General features: G+C 40.7%; 1 protein-coding gene across 1 annotated transcript; it reads left to right on the top strand.

Annotated features, from left to right (window-relative positions):
• The first annotated feature begins 277 nt into the window (after positions 1-277).
• On the top strand, positions 278-19,526 carry LOC141009907 (carbohydrate sulfotransferase 15-like). The gene is made up of 8 exons (XM_073482650.1): positions 278-488; positions 11,721-12,354; positions 13,673-14,012; positions 15,625-15,768; positions 17,101-17,257; positions 17,478-17,634; positions 18,505-18,652; positions 19,130-19,526. The coding sequence occupies exons 2-8, from the start codon at positions 11,878-11,880 to the stop codon at positions 19,318-19,320; spliced, it is 1,614 nt and encodes a 537-aa protein (XP_073338751.1). The 5' UTR covers positions 278-488; positions 11,721-11,877; the 3' UTR covers positions 19,321-19,526.
• Positions 19,527-22,126: the final 2,600 nt, after the last annotated feature.

The following is a 22,126-nucleotide window of genomic DNA, read 5'->3' as shown; positions in this document are numbered from 1 at the left end:
TATCTTCAGTCACAGATAACATCGTGCCTTTGTGGTTTCCTGGATTCAGTTTTCAGTTTCAGTCCCCTGTTTGGAGGACCCGACCAATAGGACACACATTGACACTTATCTAACCATTCATCATACAAAATAAAAAGCACACTGAGGTCGACATGTAGATGAAACTGACTGTGCTTCTGGTGTTTCCTGCGCTGCTCCACACCTCCTCCTCCTCCTCCTCCTCTCTCCTCTTCACTCTGTGTTGCGCTCGGGCAGCAGGCAGCTCACTCAGTCAGTCAGTCAGTCAGATGGAGACTCCGGAAAGTCGCGCATTTCCGCGACACAACGCTGACTGCGTTTTGTCAACATGAGCACCGTGCACGCCGAGGACACAGTCAGGCTCATCTCACCACACCTGTCAGCTCGTTTTAACCGCTTTGATTGGTGGTCAGCATGGCTCGTGAGCGGCACCAGAACAGGCGCGTGTGTTGAAGCGACCCAACTCCAGTGTGAGTATATCTGTTATTTATGTATTCATTTATTTATGCGATTATTACAAAAAGATATTATGACGATTATTCCTTAGCTAAATTATGTTTTTGTTCAATTATCCTGATATTAAACATTTTGGCATATTCAGTCATAAATGTACCTTTTATTTTTTAAATCATCTGTTCTCTATTTCACAGTAGATTAGCATCGCTTTATACAGAGACACAACTCTAATAATAGCCCAAACTTATTTGAAAGATTAAATCACAGCATACAAATTCTTTAATAAGCGTCAGAGATCAGCTATAAAGTCCCCCCAAAAGGGGAAACTATGTGTTTAAGTCTCTGTAATTCCTAAAACTAACATCCTCCTGGTTGAATCTTCTCCCTCGTCGAACAGCTGCAGAGTATCTCAGTGTCATGTCTGTCGGGGGCCAAAAGACTCTCGATCTACCAGAGATTCAACCACAAACAAGGCTGAGTTATGAGGCGTAATTGTAAACATTTGTACACAAGCTCCCGACGTCTTACTTATCATGTAATTATTGTTCTGTTTATTGTAACACAACACTGACAGATTCCTGATTCCTTCCATGATGCCTAAATGGTTTCTGTGGACTTGTGGATTCTTTGGTTTTGAAGTCTGGGGTCGGATATGTGTGAGAGGTTTGTGCACCCGCTGTTTCTGTTTGACATTTAGTTCAATTTCCTCCCCTGGTCGAGTCCATTAAAGGGGGCTGCCGCTCTGCTCACAGTGCAGAGCGGAGGTCCTGACAGGTAGGCGGATGACCTTTTGGACAAAATTGCCTTGGTGGACTCTCAGTGCAGCTTCTAAATCACTAAAGTTGTATTTTATTGTTAATTGGAGGGTGAAAAGAGCGAGAGGGAAGGTGAATTGTAGCACCTTTCCACGCCCCCATAACTCAAGCCGACACTCAGTCCCAGCCACGCAGTCTGCCTGGTCGCCCGGGCAGGAAGGTTTTAGGTTGCCCCCTGAGTTTGTGGAACAAATGTCGAGGGTGGCTGAGATGTCAAAGCCATGCTTCTTTTGGCAAGAGCTGTTGTATGGAAGGGTTAGGTAATGCTTAAAGTATGAGAAGGGAGAGAGTTGTGCCGTATCAGATTGTTTAGACTGGACTCTGGGGGTCCACCACAAATGGAAGAAGAGAACAGAGCACATTAGGAATGCAGGAGGATTGCATGATACTTAAGTGTTCTGGCAACAGCTCCGAGTTTCTATTCTAAGAGTTGGTAGTTTTTAACTTCAGATGACAGCGATCCTCAGAAATGCGAGATGGGCTCTGCATTATTTTCTGACACGAAAACTGTTTCAGAGAGGAAGAATCAGTGCGGTCAAGCTTTTATCTGCATCCTTCACTCCCTTGTTGTTCAGCTCGGGCTGTCCTGCCGTTGAGTAATTTTCCCTGATGGATGATGTTTTTCACTGGGATATTTTTCTGTGTTTGTTTTTCTTCTCCGCCTGATGATTTGTTGTTTTGACATCATTTCTCCGTCACTGGAGCTGATTTCAAAAAAGTATTCTGTCTCTTTGTCATCCTTCAAAATAGAGTTGTTCGGTTGAATTTGCATGTACACAAGAAAAAGAAACTGCATCTATAATGTGTGATAAAGTTACTGAACATTGAACATCCAGCACGTAACATGTTCATTTAGACCGCAGCGTAAGCCATTAGGAGTATTATTGCTTTAGAAACTGATGTTATTTTTAAGTGATAAGCATTTTATAACAATACACCCCACGTTTTCACTTTACTATTTAAACACTGACGGCAATCTCTGAAAAGATCAAGACACGCATTAAATCAAAATGTCCACAATTAGCTGCGTACGTGCTGCAGCCCCGAATGAGAGTCTGAGTCATCAGCCAAGACTAATATTTTCCCAAACGTATAAAAACAATTACATTGTGGGATCAGGCAGTGCTAAAAGGGAAATGTATTCATAGAAGTCACGAGTGATTCACAAGATATAATTATGTTCATGACACACAGTAATTACAGGCTTAATTATAAAGGTTTTAAAATTAGAATTATTCATTTCACAAGTATGAACTTTTGTGTTTTACCTCGAGATACATATTGAGCGTGTGAACAGCTTTTGGCTCACAAGGGGTAATAAAGAGATCCAACGAGCTGCGACACGTCATGTGGCAACGTTTTGTGTGTGCAAACAGGATTAACAGTAGTAGGTCGTCACACTCAATCAAAAGCAGCAGCAGTTGAGCGCCACTGACAGGTTCTGTCTTCGAGCGTTTGTTCATGAATGGCAACCAAATGCACTCCTGGTTGCGACTCAAGAAATACATGTGTCAGGTCGGTGGAGAACATCAAGCTGCGGGTTGCCAACCAAAGCCTCAGCGGAGCTTTTGCCTCTTCGTGAATAACATGATCAGGCAGAGGAGTTACTCTTTTAGACCGGAAAAAACCCCATTAATACCAACATGCTCAATCAGGTTTTCAATAATCTGTGTTCAAAACAGTTTTGTTCGATCTTGATGGTTAGAGCGTTTGGTCCTGGCAGGTAGAAAAACCCCCTGTGGTCGGATTGATAAGCCTCATCATCATTTTGTAATCAAATGAAAATAAAATTGAACAATGAACAACAATGAACATCTCTTGTTACATTGCCTAAAGGATGAATCTGATGTATGACAAGTTTGATTCGAGGTCTATCAGTAAACACAAAGTTAATTGCTGACACCTGGGAGCACAGATGAAACAACAAACACAGGATTTTTTTCAATAAAGCCAAGGTTGGCCTCAAAGCTGCAATAGGCAACAAGTGGCTACCTGTCAAATTCATACTCAAAACAAATAGGGGGCAGCGTATCACCAGGGTAACTGCTAACTGCTGCTAACTGTCACTGCCTTATCTAGTAAGCTCAGTTAGCTGTGTGGCTAGTGGTTCAGGCTGGGAGCTCGGGGACCAGCGGTGGGTCAGTGTTTAAGCTACTAGCGCAGGTGCTTTGAGCTAGGATGGGCCAGGGCTAGCTGGTTAGCATTCAAACTTTAGTAGATATCTCTGCAACAGGATACGGACACATAGTGTCAGAACTGCTATTTATTCACATTCTGTTGACAATTAAAAAAAAAAAAAAAACGTACATAATGCCCCTTTATTATTAATGCTCGATCGGCCAGAAAAATGAAGAAGCCAGAAGAAAATTTTTTGTGTGCCATCCTTGAACATGGTACCAACAGTCCGGGTCTCTTAATACACCTTTGCAGTTTACAGACTGAAGTCCTGGTTTGACTTGCACTTATCGTAGTTTGTGTCATGAGGGAATATTACCTGCACTTTGAGTAGGCTTACCTTTTCTTTCAACTCCAAAGAAAAAGTGCCTTCACCTGGCAAACCTGTCTGATTGTTGGACTTTGATGCCTTGTCACAGCTGTCAGCTGTCACTAGCAATGGCCAGAACTCTGAAAACCCAAGCTGTAATAAACTGGAATTACCCTTTAAGTGACAAAAGGCTGCACCGCCCACCCAGGAAGACCTCAAATCCACCTCTTTTCCTCAGAACTGCACATTCCTTCTCCCTCACACTTATTAAACAGTAGAACAAGCGATTCAGATGTAGGCTGCTTGTTATTAATGTCACATTGGTTTTAAAGCGCTGCCAAAGCAAACAACCTGTTGCTATTAGGAAAACACATGGACACAGATATATACACTTACACGCATGCACACATACACAGTTGAGCTGAGGACCGCAGCTGCGCTCCAGATGTCAAGGTGGACTGTGGTGACCTGGCTGATCAAGACAGACCCAAATATTAAACAAGAGGTTTAACATTTCTGGTGCTTTCTTCGCACATCTCTGTTTTGTTTAGACTGTAGCGTTGCTTCAACAGGCTGCTTATTCAAAATTAAGGAGTCAGAATGTCTCTCCAGCGACAGAAACTCAACCTGCTCGTCCATTTTCTTTAAGTGGGATGTGAAAAGGAAAGGGAGGACTTGTCCAGCATCAGAGACGGATGAAGTCCACTTCCTGAGATATTTGTGGTCTTAGGGAGCTGTTAGATTTCCTGCCAAGATATCATCCCAAATCTGATTGGGAAATAAAAAAAAGCCTGATCTCTGAAACCCCCCCAGCTGGGAGTAATTGTTGTTTTCTGTCCTTAAAATTACTTTGACTCTTGATTACTTTTTCATCCACATGGAGAAAGTTTTATTATTACTTCAGTTTGGTATCCAATCTATCTTTGTTTCGCTTCCCCATCAGCAGCGAGCCTGTTTTATTTCCTTTTGTGGCATTGGTGCCTCCCATTTCCCAGTGCTGGGATTCAGCCAAGTTCCAGTCCCAGAGTGTACTGTACAAGGTCATGGTGTGTTTACACAGTTATAAACACCAAGACATGATTGAAACATGTTTCACGAGAGGTGAGAATATGTGTGTATGCTGAGTGCAGGCTCCTGGGACTGATTATCTGCTCACTTTAACTGATTTTGTGGTCACAGTAGATCATCTTTTTTTCATATTGTTGATGTTTAAGAGAGATCTGCATACATCATGCAGCATTTTGCCTCTGCAGGGATGCTGATTTGTTGTTTAGTTGTTATCTCGGTATCTGCAGCACAGAATGGGTTGAGGCTGATTGGCGTCATTTTGTCGTGAAGGGTAAAGAGAGAGGGATAAATTAGACGGTGCAAGACGAGGAGGCAGTGCATAAGGAGCGTGCATTTAACACTCCAAAGAGAATTTCAGCGAGCAAATAAAGCAGATGCGTAAAAGCCCATCTGAAGTAAACGCAATCATATTTTCATACACTGTCACCTTGACTAGAAGGAGATGGAGGAAGACACAGGCCTGCAGTTTGACAGTGTAATTGTTGATATTTATCAACGGCACAAAAGGTTGAATACTAAATGTGACACAGCTGTGGAATCTGCACAGCTGGGGATAATTAAAAATAACGAGCTTCATGGTTTGTCCATATAACGGCCACACGACACTGATACAATGGACCATTATCACAGCTTAAAGTATCGTTATTACAAAATCAGTTGGAAATGTATTTCATTATAGGTGCAGTGGCCACCAGGCAGAGTGCAAAGACTCGGGTTGACGCAAATGCTTCAAAGCTTCTACCGTTGCCATGGTAATCGATGTCCCAATAACTATTCATAGGAAGGAGATGTTGTGAGAGTGAGACACCTGAAGTAGTCTCCAAAGCCCATGCACAAGGTCGATCCTCCATGCTTCTGTCTGCTTTGGAGGTGAGCACAGTGGCTGATATCTCCCCCGCTGTCTTCCTCTTACATTAGACTCATGATTACAATAATTAACATAATTGTTATTGATTAACACAAGTTTGATGGCTTAAAAACAAGTGTTGGATGGGTTATTATTACATTTACTGTAGATCCTAGAGGAACAGTTCTCATGACTTTGGTGATCGCTTTTCACTTTCTCAATGAAATATCTCATCTCCTCATCAGGAGATGTAGTGCAAGTGTGGTTGGAAAGCAGACTGGGGAGGAACACAGGGAAGAGGGCCAATCAGACAGATGCAAGACAGGTGTGGAGGACAAATCAGGCCGGTAGAAAACAGGAGGGGAACAGAGCAAAGGACACCACAAAAACACACAAATACAGTTTTTATGTAGTATTGTTGTATGCCATACAATCCCATTTTGGACGGACCAGTTTAATAACATGAAGTTTACTCAAGTAATTCATTCATTCATTCATTCATTAATTCATCCATCAATTCTTACAATAGTTTAAGTGAATGAGTGGCAGTTACTTATAGGCTTATATGCATCAATCATCCAAAAATACATGGGAGAGGTTTGATAAAGCCAAAATAAACCGATTGCACTTGATACACTCAGTAACCTGTGACCCAACTTGCACTTTATCAGGATTCAGAAAAAAAGGAAACAGGAAGATTGGATTTTCAAAACAACACAAGGTAGAATTTCCATTTGTTGACTGTGTTGGAAGAAAAAAACAAATCTCAGTCCTGGTTTGACAATATATGCAAACAGCAGAGGAGTGGAGTTCATAAGCCCATTTATTATCTAGAGAGGAGACCTGGTTAATATGAATTGTAATTAAATGTAAGAAAAAGCAGCTCTTCTAGCCTTGGCCTCATGGTCGGTGTTAGAAATAAAAAGCTTTGGGATAATTAAATCGAGATCTTTTACCCACTCAGCCTGAACAGATTCAACAGATTTCACGGCAGTCTCCACATTGTTTCATGGGATATCTTGTGCAAACTGATATTTTGACCTGAGGATGGGAAAAGAAGGAAAGTCACTGTCCAAATAGGCAAAGTTCATCCTTTGGGAGCATCGCTCTCTAAATTCCATGGCAATCTGCCCAGTTCATTTCAACAAGTTGGAAATTTTGGCCCGACTGTGACACAAACAAAATATGTCCTGATCTTTCTCACCAAACAGATGAGGATTGATATCCAAGCCATCAAGCCATCCAGTAGTTGTTGTGATATGTTGATGTTTGTGTTGGACAGACAGAACAACTGTCTGGCGATGTCACCATACCGAGGCCCCACTCTGAGTGGGGTTTGAAATCAACATAGAAGTGAAAAGAAATAGAAAGTGTGTGGCTGTGAAAATATTTAGAGCCAGACCGTGTTGGTCTGTCGGTCGGTCCACTACTTTGGTCCAAACTGAAATATCTCAACATTTTAATACAATGAAATTTTGCCAGACAATCATGTGTACAGAGGATGAAACCCCTGACTGTTTCCTGTAGTGCCACAATGATATATCTCAACAAATATTGCATGGATTACCTTGAAATCTGGCTCACAAGTTCATGTTCCCCTCAGGATGAATTGTAATAATGTCGGTGTCTGTTGTGTTGCCCACTTCTCATGTGCATACGTTTGAGGTCTAGGCTACGTTATACAAATTAGGGGCATCCAGCACGACCTGCTGCCTCTGTCAACTCCTTACAAACTAAACTATAAAAACTGTGGCCAGGGTAAAATGAAGACGGATTCAGCAACTGCCAAAACACGTTTCACTGAACTAGTTTTGTAATATAATAGAAAGCTTCCAAAGGAACCACCATGTTAGTCCAAATACCTGAAGAACTGATGACATTCCCATCAGCGTGAGCTATACTTTGTGTTTTGTGCCAACACACTAAGATGTAAACATGGTAATCATACTTGCCTAGTATCAGCATGTTAGCATCATCATTGTGAGCATGTTGGATGCTGATGTGAGCATTCAGGAACCGCTTTGGCTCAATCATCGCTGTAGACTCCTAGTCTTGTTTTTGTGTTTGCTATAGACATGACAAACTGGTATTCTTTCTGCACAAGACCCAAAGGATGTTGACGCACTGGTTTCATACAAGAACTGTTATTACTTTTACAGAAAAACATGGAACTGCATCTATTATCCATCGTTTCACAGAAAGTGCTGATAAACACTCACATTTCTACGTCAGACATCAGATCTGTGTTTCTGAACAGTTTCTTTCTCCATAAACATGTGGCCACTCTGAGCTATTGGTATTGTAATCTTGGAGAATAATACAGAATATGGACAATTCAAAAGATTTAGTTGGAGATATTGAGAGTACAAGTAGCTGCATAGGAAAAGAAAGAAAGACACTAAGACAGAATACTATCAACAGCATCTTCTGTAGCTGTGTAGCCTTTCAGGTAATCCGACAAACTCATAGTCTAAACAACACAACAAATCGCACCGACTACATGAGTAATATCTATTCTGGCTCTGGCACCAGATCAGTCCTGACATTTTGTGCTCGTGGGACAACAAAGACTTCTAATGCAATGATGAATGCAGGTTTTTTTTTTGGAGTCAGCAGGATTTTGATGACGGGGTTTCATCTCAGTCAATCCCACCTGCTGTTTGCTTCCCGCCACAGATCGATTTTTTAGACCGAAGAGGTCCAAAGGCTGTCTTTCCTGCTCTTTCTCACACTGTTTTTCTCCTCTGCACTGCTTCACTTCTCCACTCCACGCTTTACCCTTTTGCTCTCACTGTCCTCTTTATGCTCTATCACATTTCCAAATCGCTCTCTTCTCTCGCACTTTGAATTTTTCCTCGAACTAGACATTAATCTTTAATGAGGAGAGTAGATTAATAGTTGCAGGGAACGGAGAGGATAGCAATTACCTGGATTTTTAGAAATATAGAAATTAAACCAGAGAACAGTATCATTTATTGATGTGATACTTCAGAACACAACTACAAAGGGATTTACACATTAAAAAGAATATAAACAACATCAGAATATGAAAATACAGTCATGCAAAGGTTCTGTATAGCTTAAACTATTAAGTCCTGGATGTAGACATTTAGTGAGAGGTATCATTGACATTTTAAAGAGCCCGACTCTGTCTACTGATATTTCATTATATGAGGCCCATAAACCATCTAGAGGGATCGAAAAAAAGTTCTTTGCCCAACCCCAGCGTCTACCCACCTAGGTCTGCAGATATTGCCATGCATTCCTGATAAGTCTGCAAGGGCTCAGAGTCGTCCCATTTTGAAATCTGCAGGTGTGAACCGGCTTTCTCGTCTACTTTTCAGCCCTCTGTGCAAACATACAGCAAGTCCGCACTGATGCAGACTTTGTTTGGAATGAGCCGCTGAGGAGAAACACGTACACGGGTCACAGGCAGGTTTGTTAGTTGAGTTGGTTGTGATAATTCTTTAAAATGTCTTGAAGGGGTTGTTTTTAAAGATTTTGGACGGCTCCCCTCAGAGCCGCAAAGATGCAATTAAAGTGTTTTTACAGGCTGAGAAGCAATCCCCTTTAACTGGAGAACCTCTTTAATCTGTTTGGTCTGACAACATTACGACTAGTTTGCATATAAACAGTGCTGTCCCATCCTCATATTAACATGTCCTCGCGATTACACATTGGTGATGTCTAAAAAGCCTGTGAGGTTTCACTACTTAACGGGTGAACATTTGAGTTTTGGCTGTCTATCACAGAGCACCTCTCTCTTTCTCTCAACACAGCCAATAACCTCTGAAATCCTCCCCCAGGCTTGTATCTTTTTCACAACATTGTCCAATAATTTAAGATTTTGCTATCTGTAACAGCTACAGTAGGTGAAAGGAAAGACCTGCCCTGCAGATATGATGGCAACCTGCCAATCACTTCTGCAGGCGGCTGCACTGTCAGTGCAGAAAGTAAATGGTTTCTAGCTGGTTGCAGTTGCTTATTTACTGTAGATACAGTGATCAATTATTCTTTCTGGAATTGATTGAATTTGTCAGCCAGTATTGGCCTATCACAGATATATATTGGTATTGACGTGAATGTTGTCAGATATGCACCGATATGAAAACATTTTTAAGAGATTGTATCACAGAAAAAGATGCTAGGGGTAATTTATAATGATTAAATTCATAGTGAAGTTTAGTTTAGTTTATTGTTAAACCGTAAAATATCCTCCAATGATTTCATTTCTTTGTTGCATAACTACATTTAAGGGATCATTGCAAAAAAGCGTATATTGCCTGAAATATCAATATTAGCACCCAAAAATCAAATATTATATATAAAATATATATAAATATATATCTAGTTGGATTACTTTCACTGAAACAAATTAAAGCAGCTACGAGGAACTCAATTTTTGTTGATTCTGGCGGCCCCTGTGGACAAAAGTGGTAACAGCCACCCCTAGTAAAGACCTTGATCTGGCTAGGGAAAGAGTCAACGTGTTTTTAATCAGCTGTTTGCAGGAGGCATGGCTATGAGATCATCTACCTATTTGTGGCTACGTTAGATTAATAACTGTAATAAGACCATGGTGAAATGAGGTAAACTTTGTTATTGCGCTGTACTATTCCAGACTACAAAGCAGCTTGTGCAGACTGTGACTTCTCAATTCATCCTCAGCACAATAGTTTTAAGTTTATGACGTATCTGACATGGAAACAAAAACCTACCCTTTGAGAGGATTTAAAGCAACATTATGTAATGTTTTTACCTTTAAAATAACAGCTTCAAAATCATGTTGATGGTACAGTGTCTTGTAATACAGTGAATGGTGTCTCAGCCACTCCGCCCCCCATCACTTGTTTCTGCACTATGTAACCTCAGTGAGAGGGTAGGATCACAGCATTACATACATGTTTACTTCAAGATTCATAACATTGTTATGACGTAATGAGTTTTGTTTGTAGTTAGCACCTACACTGCGTCTGACAAATTGTTACAGACCTGGGATTTGTATTTATGACTGTGGTGTTATGACTGTGGGGGACGCCAAATCGCACAACATGCCAAAGACTATAATAACTACGTATATGGCCAATCCTCTTGCTGATGGTCGTGTTTGTTTATACGCTAGAAGCATCAGAATATATGAAACTGTTTAATAACCAGCTGAAAGTTCTTTGTATGTTTAAGAAATGTCGCCTCAGATGACTGAGACGGAGACGCCATTTAATAATGTGAGCGTGAACATGTTGAGTCACATCATGTTTTTGTGGCAACACTTTAACAGGCCGCTGTTGTTCAGCACTGTAAAATTAGACTGTACTCGGTGCTGGGTTTCATTCCCCGGTCCAGTGGGATTGTTAAATCTAACAAACTGCAACAAAAGTAAAAAGAAATACATTACTGGCTGAGGAAGTGTCAGAGAAGTGTATTAAAAACATTTTACACCTCGGTGTCTGGAATTTATTCGCACTGAACCCTAGAAATAATAATGAACACTTTTTTATTATTCATGTGGAGGGAAAAGATAACAAAATTCATGCACTTGCCACACTGCCTGCCCTGTCCACCTGTATCAATACCTAGCTCGGTTCCCTCTGTAGAAAACCTTGATCTTGAAATGATATTTCCAGGTTAACAAAACAGAGCTGTGAGTGGGCTTTTAGCTCACAGAGAATAATCGTGTGTTTTTAGTTTTGAATTACAGAGTAACTATTATTCTGACCTTGAACGTCTCTTAGGAGAACTTGTCTTTGCATGTGCTATACAGCCCTCATCATAAAGCAAAGGCAGACCACACACACTCTGCAGCTGACCTCAAACGTTTTAGAGGTGGCTCGTGCTATAGAAGGCAGCGTAGTTATAGAAATTCACACACCGATTCCCCAGGAGGCTCCCTCAAATACCCTGATATTAAAAATGTTCTTACCACCTTTTTTGGAGATGCCTGAAATACTTCAAAGGAAACGAAAAGAGCCAAAGTCATTTTTAAATAAAAAAAGCCATGAGCTGTGTTTTAACAACTGTTTGTGATTAACAGGAGGCCCTGCTGAAGAAATGAAGACAAATGACGACCTGCAGATTAAAAACTATGATGAATGGACACATCAGGACACACAACCTCCTTTAGGTGAGGCTTTGAGAGAATAATTTCCCGTCTCCTTTTTTCTACATGCCGACTCTTCTTCAATGTCAGTATGCCGCTATCGGACTGCAAATATGGGAGCAACCCCCAAAAGGACCACAATTACTGCCTCCACAGCTTGCCCATGGCTGAGGACTATCATGGGAAAAGGCCTGTCAGGACATTTTTTGACTTTAGGCACCCGAACGTGTCTGAAAACATGGATGTTAAGTGGGCTCCCCTGTTGTCACTGACTAACCTTCGGAGCATCTCGAAAGTCAAAGTGGTCAGCTTCCTGATGGGCTTGACGCTGACGTTCCTCATCATGGCCTCCTACATCCTGACGTGGGACAAGAAGGGACTTTTGTTCACCCCCTCGCCCGATCAGTTCAGACCTGTGGTCGTCCTCACCAGTGCGACGGCAGCTGAAGCTTCCTCTGAAAAGAATTTAATAGACATGAAACTGCTGGTGAAGCTCGTCGGCTCCAAACTGGAATACAAACCCAGGAAGGTGCCTGATGAAAAGGATGTCATCGAAATGGACTCACATGTAAGTTTGTGCTGTACATCGGATGATAATTCAGTTGGAGTGACAAATAACAAACACCTTACAATCAGCCCTGCTGTAAATGGCTGTTCGGTGAAGCTCATAATGACCAGCCTGTGAGACTGACAGAGGTGTTGAGTCATTGTAATGGTTTTAGAGCTAAAGTTTGTAGTTAATATCAGGTTACATATCTCGCTAAGTGTTTCTAAGGGCCCACTGACCGCTGTGAGCTAATGTAGTGTTATTCACCTCTGTTTAGTGAATGTTCTCATAAGGCTTTTCCACCTTACCCTACATCAGTTATTTATGTGTGTTAAATGGCTAAAGCATCAGCAACACTGACAGTTACGCTGGAAATCACAAGTATTGAGTCAGTGAGCTGAATACCTGGTAGTAGTGTGGGTCAGTGGTGCAACATAATGCAACAAACAGTCGCACAAAATGATGAAGGTGATGATGCATCAGTTGAAAAGCTGCAGAAAAATGCCATGTGGCCCATAAAATATAGATGTTTTGATACTTTAAGTCATCAGAACTTGTAATTAGAGATGCACTGATTGCAATTTCAGAAATTTTTGACAGCATACACAAACATTTGTGTGTTTATAATAAAGCATAAACTGCACCAGGTTACAGGACTGTCTCTCACTCTCATTAAAACAAGTCTCAAGATAAAGTGCTGGACAGAGATTTTTTGTACAAATAACATCCAACTGAAACTAGATTGCGGTATATCCCACTTTATCTAACATGCTGTAAGCTGATTCTGTGCCGGTCCCATGAGACACAGACACAGAATTGGATATATCTGACTGTGGTCTCTGACTGACTGTAATCTTTTCTGTGAAGTGTGAGTTTTATGATTTTAAGGTTAAAATAGCTGCTGTTCTTCAGGAAATACCCTTTAGATAGTACATCGACAGTACATTGTAGCCTACCAGTTTTATTTTTCCTTTCTTTTCAACAGACAGTAGTACAAGAAGTGGTTCACTGGGAACCTGAGACTTTCCCTCACAGCTGATTTGAAAAAAGTGGGCAGCTCCTCTAGCTCTTGTGTCCCATTTGACCTGCCATCATGTACAGTCAGTCACAATGTCTTCTTCTACTGCTACTTCTTCTTCTAACGTTCTTTGTTGGAGTGTGATCAGAATGGTTATACTCTCACTATAGTGTGACTGATGGAGTCAGACATAGTCTTCGTATGAATGCTTCTGGACAAATACATATACCGTTACACCCCCAAGTCTATGCTGTATTATACGGTATATGTTATTTTGTCGACTGTCTGTATTGTCTAATGTCACTTTGTTCCTCTCTGCAGTTATTCTCCGTAATTCCTCGCCATTTCCTACCCGGCATCAAGAGCCCTTGCTGGTACGAGGAGTTCTCCGGTGAACTCAGTCCTGATCTGTACAAGAGGAACCACTTTACTCAGCGCTCAAAAAGCTTCAAGACGGTCTGTGACCGCCTGAGGACTACTTTCCAGCAGCACTTACACCACAGAGACGGAAAACAGTTTCGTCTTCGCTGTTTGCCGTTCTTCTACATCATCGGTCAACCAAAATGTGGCACGACTGACTTGTTCCACAGGCTGCTGCTGCATCCGGAGGTCAAGTTCAACACGATGAAGGAGCCGCACTGGTGGACCAGGAAACGCTTTGGTAAGTCATTAGGAGATGGACGGTTTTTTAGAAATGTTTCCATGATTTTGGCAAAGGTTTATGGAAGCTAGCTGACGTATTGAAAGATAGTTATGACTGAATTCATCCAAAAGAAAGAAACAGATGGCTGGTGTGGAAAAAGAGCTGCCACGATTAGTTGATCGAAAGAGAATTAAGCAGCAGCTATTTTGATAACTGATTTACTGTTTAAGTGCTGTTCATGAAAAAAAGGCACATTTTTGACAGGTTTAAGCTCTTAAATGTGAGAACTGTCTGCTTTCCCTGGTCCTACTTTAAACATCTTTAAGTAGATCAAGTATTTGGGGTTTTGGTCAGACAAAACAAGATATTCTTTTGATTTCAACTTGATGAATTATTAATTGAGAAAACAAGGCAGATTAAAGGCAGAATATATAGAGCAACTTTGATGTAAAGTCTTTTTTAATGAGGAAAACTTTTAACTTCATCTTCACTAGCATGTGGCGATAGTGGCAGGAAAATGCCTAAAAGCCAGCCCCAAACCACATAATCTATGAGGAATGCCAACAGTCACTAATACTTGGATAACGATGAAAAAATGCCTCTTCAGGGGATAGGGAAATAATGCCTTTTTAGGAAATAATGAAACTGAAATATATTTAGTTTACTGCCTCATAAGCCCCAATGAAATGAAATGATAAAACAGTGAAGGTGTGTAGAGGGGTTTGGATATCAGGGGGTTCAGTTAAGACAAAAACAAAGAAACCTGCAGAAGGCAGGTTATTGAAAGGCAAGCAACACTCTGGCACAATAAGCACAGCCCTGATGCAGGTAGCCTGGTGGAATGGTGACTTATGATGCTCACAATTTCCCTCAACTAGAAAGACCAACAAATAAACAGACCACAGTGTCAGGACAGAATCAGAATGAGAATCAGACCGACCTGGGTGCCTTTCCCCACCTCTCACGAAAGGGCATCGTCACACCCTGAATGGCTAGAAAGGGGAATGCCCCAAGCTACTTTCACTCATTAATTAGGAGCTGGTCTCGACACCCTGCGCTCAGGTGAGCAGAAACCACTACAATCGATCCAGAGGGATTTTGTAATTCAGCCAAATTAAAATAATTAAACAGCATTAATAGGAGTCTTCAGTTTCCTAAACACACTTCTAAGCTCACTGAAGTCCTAACGAATAACATTATCATAAACGGTCATCATATTGTTTGGGAAGTGATGACTTCAAGTCAGAGCTGCAAGGCTGTCTCCTGTCTTCAAACTTTTCTTCTAGGCTTTGTAAATGTGAAATCAGCAAACACAGTTGATCATCTGTTAGTTATTAGTCTAGCTGATAAGCCAGTCTGCAAGCTAAAACACTAATCTACCACCTCTGACTATAACCTCTGACCATCTGCATCTGCTCCGTTTTTTCTCTTCACTGGAGAACTTTTTTCTTTTTGTTGTCAAACTCTTTTTATGTGAGGGTCTGCTCGACCAAAACACTAAGGCTTTTAATATTTTTCAATTTGTTCGCCCTGATTCAAAGCTTATACAACCCATTAAATGCATTTCATGGTGAAGAAGTCCATAACAGAGTATATAATGAGTGTTATTTTCTGTTACCTCGGGCGACAGGTTATATCCGTTTCAAAGATGGCTTCCAGGAAAGTTTTCCTGTGGAAGACTACCTGGATCTGTTTGACTTGGCAGCCCACAACATTCAAGATGAAATCAGTGGAAATTCATCTGGTGACCACCGCTCACTGCAGTTCATAACAGGTGAACACATGTGAAAGTGTTTGTGTGTGCGTGGGTGGCTGTGATTTGGTATTGTTAGTGTCCATTGTGCATCAGATGGAAGAATCTCTAACCTTTATAGTTTTCATTTGGTGTTTTCTAAAGACCTTCAAATGGCAAAATATCCTGACTTACAGCTCTCGTTTGTCTCCCTCTCTTTTATTGTCGGGCTTTGCTCATTTTCAGTGGACTTTCCACAAGTGGCTCTGACCTCAGGAGCCCTACAGCGGTGCTCACATCATTCTTGATATTCTGTGAACAGCTTGGCCTCTTTAGAAGTGTACACAGAAGCTCAAACGCCTCTGGCTGCTGTCACAACCGCCTTTATTCTTTCTCTGTGCTTTCTGCTTCTGACCCTGAGGGAAAATAGAGAACATCCTTCAATAAACAAGGAATTAAAGAAATTACGTTTGTGAAGAGAAGTGGCATTCAACTTTTGAGGGCAATTCTTAATGTATATTTAGTTTTGTAGGTTTCCTTCTTTTAAAATGTGTTTTTTGGCTTTGGTTTGCTGAAGTGAAAGACTCTGCTCAAACTTAAAATTTAAAAAGTTGCAACTGCACTGTCAAAAATCAAGTTGAAAGGAGACATATGCTAATTTTCAGGTTCATAATTTTATTTTGGGTTACTACTAGAATAGGTTTACATGTTTTAATGCTAAGAAAACACATCAGTTTTCTCATACTGTCCAGCGATGCAGCACTGTACTCCCCCTCTGCTTGAAAAGCTCTGTTTTAGCTCCTGTCTCTTTAAGGACCCCCCTCCTGAATACCCAGTCTCCTCTGATTGGTCGGCGCACAAACGCCTGAGCCAGCACTGCTAACAACAACAGAGCAGCTGTGCTAAATCAATTCTTAAAACTAAATTATACAATTGTGTTACATGGTGAAGTAGTATGATGTCACAAAGTCACAGAATTAAAGGCAGGACTACTGACGAGGCGTTTCAGGAGCAGTGTTTTCTGTGGGAAAGAGGAGCTTCTGTTGGTGCTGACTGACCATTTTAAGTTTCAAGATCTTTTACATGCACAAGAACCTATAAAACACTGAAGGAAAGGAAAAAAAAGAAAAAGCACAACGCATCTGCTTTAAAATCTAAAAAATTGCAACTTCACTCTCAAAAATCTGTTAAAGTGTAGTTTAGGAGGGCATAATGCTCCCACACAAGCACATAATTTGCAGCATCTCTCGAACATTTCAGCCTAAAAATTCAGCTTCACTACATTATTAGGCCCGAGTGTGTGCACCACTCGCTGCATTTTAAATGAAATGTTGTTCACCCAAGGTGACACTAAGACTGTCAATGTGTTGACAGGTGAAGCCAGTGCATCCACAATGTGGGATAACCAAGCCTGGAGCTATCTTCCCCGAGACGGGGAGGAGACAGAGCCCCCGTTCCTGGCTCAGGACTTCATCCACACAGTCCAGCCTGATGCCAAAATCATCATAATGCTCAGAGATCCAGTTGAGAGGTACTGTAGAGAAATCCATCCGCAGATGTGTCTGTATAGATACAGATGTGATTTTTCTGTGGCAGAACAGTTTGGTTTGGATCGCCGTGAATAGGTTTTCCTGTAATTCGTCATTGTTGCAGAACGTTTTCGTTTGAAATCAGAGCTCCTGTTGTACATCCAGCTAAATGTCCTTTCACAGTTCCAACTGGCTTACACCTCTTTTTACTTCTGTTCCCAGGCTTTATTCTGACTACCTGTACTTTAAGATGGCCAACAAGTCAGCCGAGGACTTCCATCAGAAGGTCGTAGAGTCTGTTCAGTTGTTTCAGTCCTGCCTGTCTGAGAAGTCCCTCCACTCCTGCGTCTACAACACCAGCCTCTACAACGCCATGCCGGTTAGCTCAAATGATGTTCTCAAAACTATATTTAATTACACCTATCAACAACCTGTCTTTGAAGTGGTTGTACATGGGTCTTACAGGACTGAAGTGCGTCTCATTCTATGAACAATATGACTAACTAGCTGCCCAGACTCACTTCAGACCCTTCAGCATGTATCCCATCAGACAGCGCTCCCACAGGACCGAGCTGAGTTATGAGCTCTGTCGGCTGTCACCCATAATCACAGCATGTATGTGACAGCACTGTTATGCTGGGAGATTTACAACAGTAAAAAGCAGCAATCAGCTCAACCTGAAGCCACCGGAACAGAAACAGAATCTCAGATCTAACAAAAACATTCAGAAAACAACATTAGGTTCTGTGTTTACTCTCCTGTTATGGATGAGATGGAGATGAGGGATTTCTGCTTGCGCCACTCGTCACGGGAGACACGACACAGAAGCTCAGCCTCAGCGGCTGGTGTTGTGCTGTGGTGCCCTCCTGAGGACTTAGCGTGTCAGTGCATCAGGATCAAGTAAATCTCACTTTTGATTATGACTTCATGATGGACACAGACATCTTTCTGCTCTTTCAAAAGCTGCCCCCTTCGCTGTAACAGTGTTTATTGTTGTGATTAAATTACTTTAAACTATAAAAAAATAAATAAAAGTATAGTTAGAGAACAAGGCCTGGTATTCAACAACAACAAAAAAGAATTTCACCAGCTTTATTCTTTATTATAGTCGATAAACATCCTCATCACAGGTCACTTTAAGGACTTCTCCTTCATGTTTAATTAACAGATTGAAAGTTCCCCGTCTGACATTGGAAACAGCAGCTGACTAAACAATCTGATGTTGACCTGATGTGATTTTTCCCTGCAGGTGAGGCTCAGTCTGGGGATGTACATCGTCTTCTTGCTGGACTGGCTGACAGTTTTCCACAGGGAGCAGATTCTAGTTCTTCGACTAGAGGATTACGCAGCTAACCTGAAAGCCACCATCAGGAAGGTTTTTGATTTTCTGAGTGTTGGTAAGTGACCAAAAAACTAAAGGTACATACTCTTTGTATATTACAATCTCAGATAAATTAGAGCCCACATCTTTCTGTGTATTTATCTGGTTGTTTCTGCTGTTGTTAGCACAGTTGTTATCATATTTCTACAATATGTGTCATATCACATTCACATGACATATATATGAGCTGAGTTTCATGTTGGGAGGTAGAGGGGAAGTCGGGACATTTTCCATCCTTGTGTGTGGTGACAAACCAAAAAAAAGCTAAAACACGATCTTTTCCTAATTGTTTTTTTCCAGACCTTGAGCACAGCATTGTCACAACATACGATCAGAATCTGAACCCAAAGAAACATAAAGTTGCAACATAAAGAAATGTGAATTTTCAACAGATACGTGTTTTGCAGAAACACACATTGCCAAACATTTCTTTCTGGCTGCTGGGTTGCTCTTGTACTGTATATCTGACACCAGCCTCCCATCCTCCCTGCAGGTCCGATATCAGAGAAGGTAGATGCAGCACTGTCCAAACGTCCCATGTCCAACACTCGGCGGGTTGCAGACAGGAACCTGGGTCCTATGCTTCCGGCCACCAGAGACCTCCTGAGGGAATTTCACCAGCCCCTCAACCATAAACTGGCCAGTGTGTTGGATAACGAGGCCTTCCTCTGGAGCAAAACCTGAAGAAGAAGAACGAGCATGGACTGAATGTGGACAGATGTGAATGAACAACCAGAGCATAAAGCTAGAGCAGGAAGAAAATAATTTCACGTGGATAGCTGTAAATGGGATAATATGAAGCTTTGAATAAGTGTTTGGGTTGTGTTTGTGATATTTATTTGCTTTTTGAAGAATGTGAGTGACTCATTAAATCAAGTTGATAATGATAAAGTAAACTGCATTTGTGTTTTGATTTGATGTTTTTACAGAGTAGAAAAGTCGTTTTAGTGCTGCTGAATCAAAGCCCACAAGATACACTGATACGGTTATCATAAAATCATTAATGTATAACCCTGCAGGAAATGTTTTCCTTCATTTAAAGCTGTGTCGAATATCCTGTGGTGATGGTACTGCGACTTAAATATAGAGAAATGCACCATGTCCGGTTTTATTGCCTATAATTGCCCATTTCCTGCAAATATCAGCTAGATAGTTACACAAAAACTAAATTCTCTAATTTATTAGACTTTACATAATCTAAGTGGAAGTTACAGTCCTCACATAAAAGGGACACATTTTTATAATTACAGCACTGGCTCTAGTGCACAAAGCCAATCTAGGGAAATCATTGAGGAACATATTGAAAGCTGAGATATTTCAGTACCAACAGTGTTCATACTCAACATGCAATTTGAAGATGTGGCCTTTGGTTCTGGGAGATTTTCTCACATTTAATCGGTTGGACAATTAAAGGTGCTATTTGTAAGAAAAGTAGGTTTTTGAGTCTCATTCCCAACTCGTTACATACTGACTGAAAATCAACTTTTTTTTTCAAATAGCACATTCAATCAACTGGGAAATCAACAACATATAAATTAACAACTCAAATAATTGTTTATTGAAATACTGCCATGCTGAAGTTTTTAAAGATATGACCGGCATGTTGAGACATGTTGTGCTGAATTCCTGGTCAATGTGCCTTAATTGGTGTACATACATTCATAATATTGTTACACGTTGGCTCACACAAACGGCATATTGAAGGGTGTAATTTAGTTAACCTATAATGAAACTGAAATATGGATAGTAAGAATTTGAGAGAGCTGAGATGTCGATGGGGTCTGGCATGGCAGAAGAGAGAGAACCAGAGCTTGGTCTGCAGCCAGACTGAATACAGGAGAGGCAGTGCAGGTGTGTCCCATCTCCTCTGACGAGCCTGGCCGTCACTCTGCCTACAGGCCCTCTGCAACACAACCTGACGTGAGTGAAAACACACACACCAAACAAAAGACTTGACATAATTGAACATTGAATGGTGCAGCCATGAATAACACTGAGTCATGGATTTGAATATATCACTCAGTGTAAACATCACATAAAGGTTTATTTTATATAGTTGGAGCAAATTAATACAGAATATACAGTCTATGATAATGTCAGATGTCAGATGGTGTTGAATTTTAAGCATTTTAAGCTACTTAAGGAGACATAAAAGCAAAAAAATGGATGTTAAGGACTTAAAAGATGCAAAGATTGTGTAGTACTGTAGATTTTGTAGAAATTGTGTCATTTGAGTGACATCATGTTCATGTTCATGTTCATGGTTAATCACAAGAGGGCGCTAAAACACAGATTAAAACTCTAGTATCCAACATCCAAACCACAATCTACACAGCAGATAATATTGAGATATTTCACAGTTTTTATCATTGCTTGTCATCGTTTAAGCCTTCGCATACAGACTTATATATTGTGTTTCTTTCATAATTTCATAATACTTTGAGAAGATCTGATGTGGACACATCATGATGATTGCAATTGCAATAATAAAGTGTAAAGATTCTGTATGCTACATTAAACAAACCAAATACAGTATAATCATCCTAAAGACTGGGCTGAGGGGCAGAGGGAGTTTAATGGTATATCACATAGTTAGACCAGATATGACAAAGTTCCTTAATGATCTGACGACACCTTCTAGGCATCAGACTGAACTCGGCAATCAAGTTCCTGTCAGGGAATCCAGGTAATTACATTACATTTTCAACCTTAATCCATAAACTAATTTACATTTCATCATATTTTATGCATTATAAAATAAATATCTAATATATAAAAATGTAAATTGCTTAAAAATTGTTCAGTAAAAACAATTATTTAATTTTTCATCTCAATAACATTTACGTTTCCCATCTAATTCCAGGTGAAGGTTAATGGTCACATTTACTGCAAAGTTTTACTATCACGTTGAATCAATGTGTAAAAATTCAATATCTAGATGTGTGATTTATTACAGGAGACAGGACAAGCCATTTGAAATGCATTATGTTTATGTAGAAGCTCCCCTTAACTTTATATTTAATAAGTGAGTAAACACACAAAGTGTATGTGTAAGTTTGCATTCATTTGATTTAATCTAAGTTATTTAATTTGACTCAACTTGATAGAAAATTAAAAATAATTAAAGACACTGTTTTAGGCAAGTTATTTTTGAGTGCATTTTTCAGAACCACCTCCTGTAGGCCATGACAAAAACAGGAAACTGACACCCACATGCCATCAAATTAATTTTTTCTGATTGCAATAAATAAACCAAGAAGAAGTGAATTTGGATGTGATGTGTGTTTGTCAGCAGAATCAGTAGTGTAAGTGTGGATGTGTGTGTGTGAGGTGTGAAGACGAAACCAAAAGCCAATCAAAAGAAAAAGCAGGTTGCAGGTGCAGCGGAGTAGAGATGGCGTTTTTCTGAACACTGAGGCTCTTCCGCCCTACAGGAGAACCGGGCTCAGGTGCATCAGGCAACATAAGTAAATTCACATCAGCAGACTGG

Source organism: Pagrus major, chromosome 15 (genome assembly GCF_040436345.1).
Source record: "Pagrus major chromosome 15, Pma_NU_1.0".
Taxonomy (NCBI): domain Eukaryota; kingdom Metazoa; phylum Chordata; class Actinopteri; order Spariformes; family Sparidae; genus Pagrus; species Pagrus major.
Note: the sequence above shows the minus strand (reverse complement) of the source record. Positions and strands in the feature narration are given on the sequence as shown.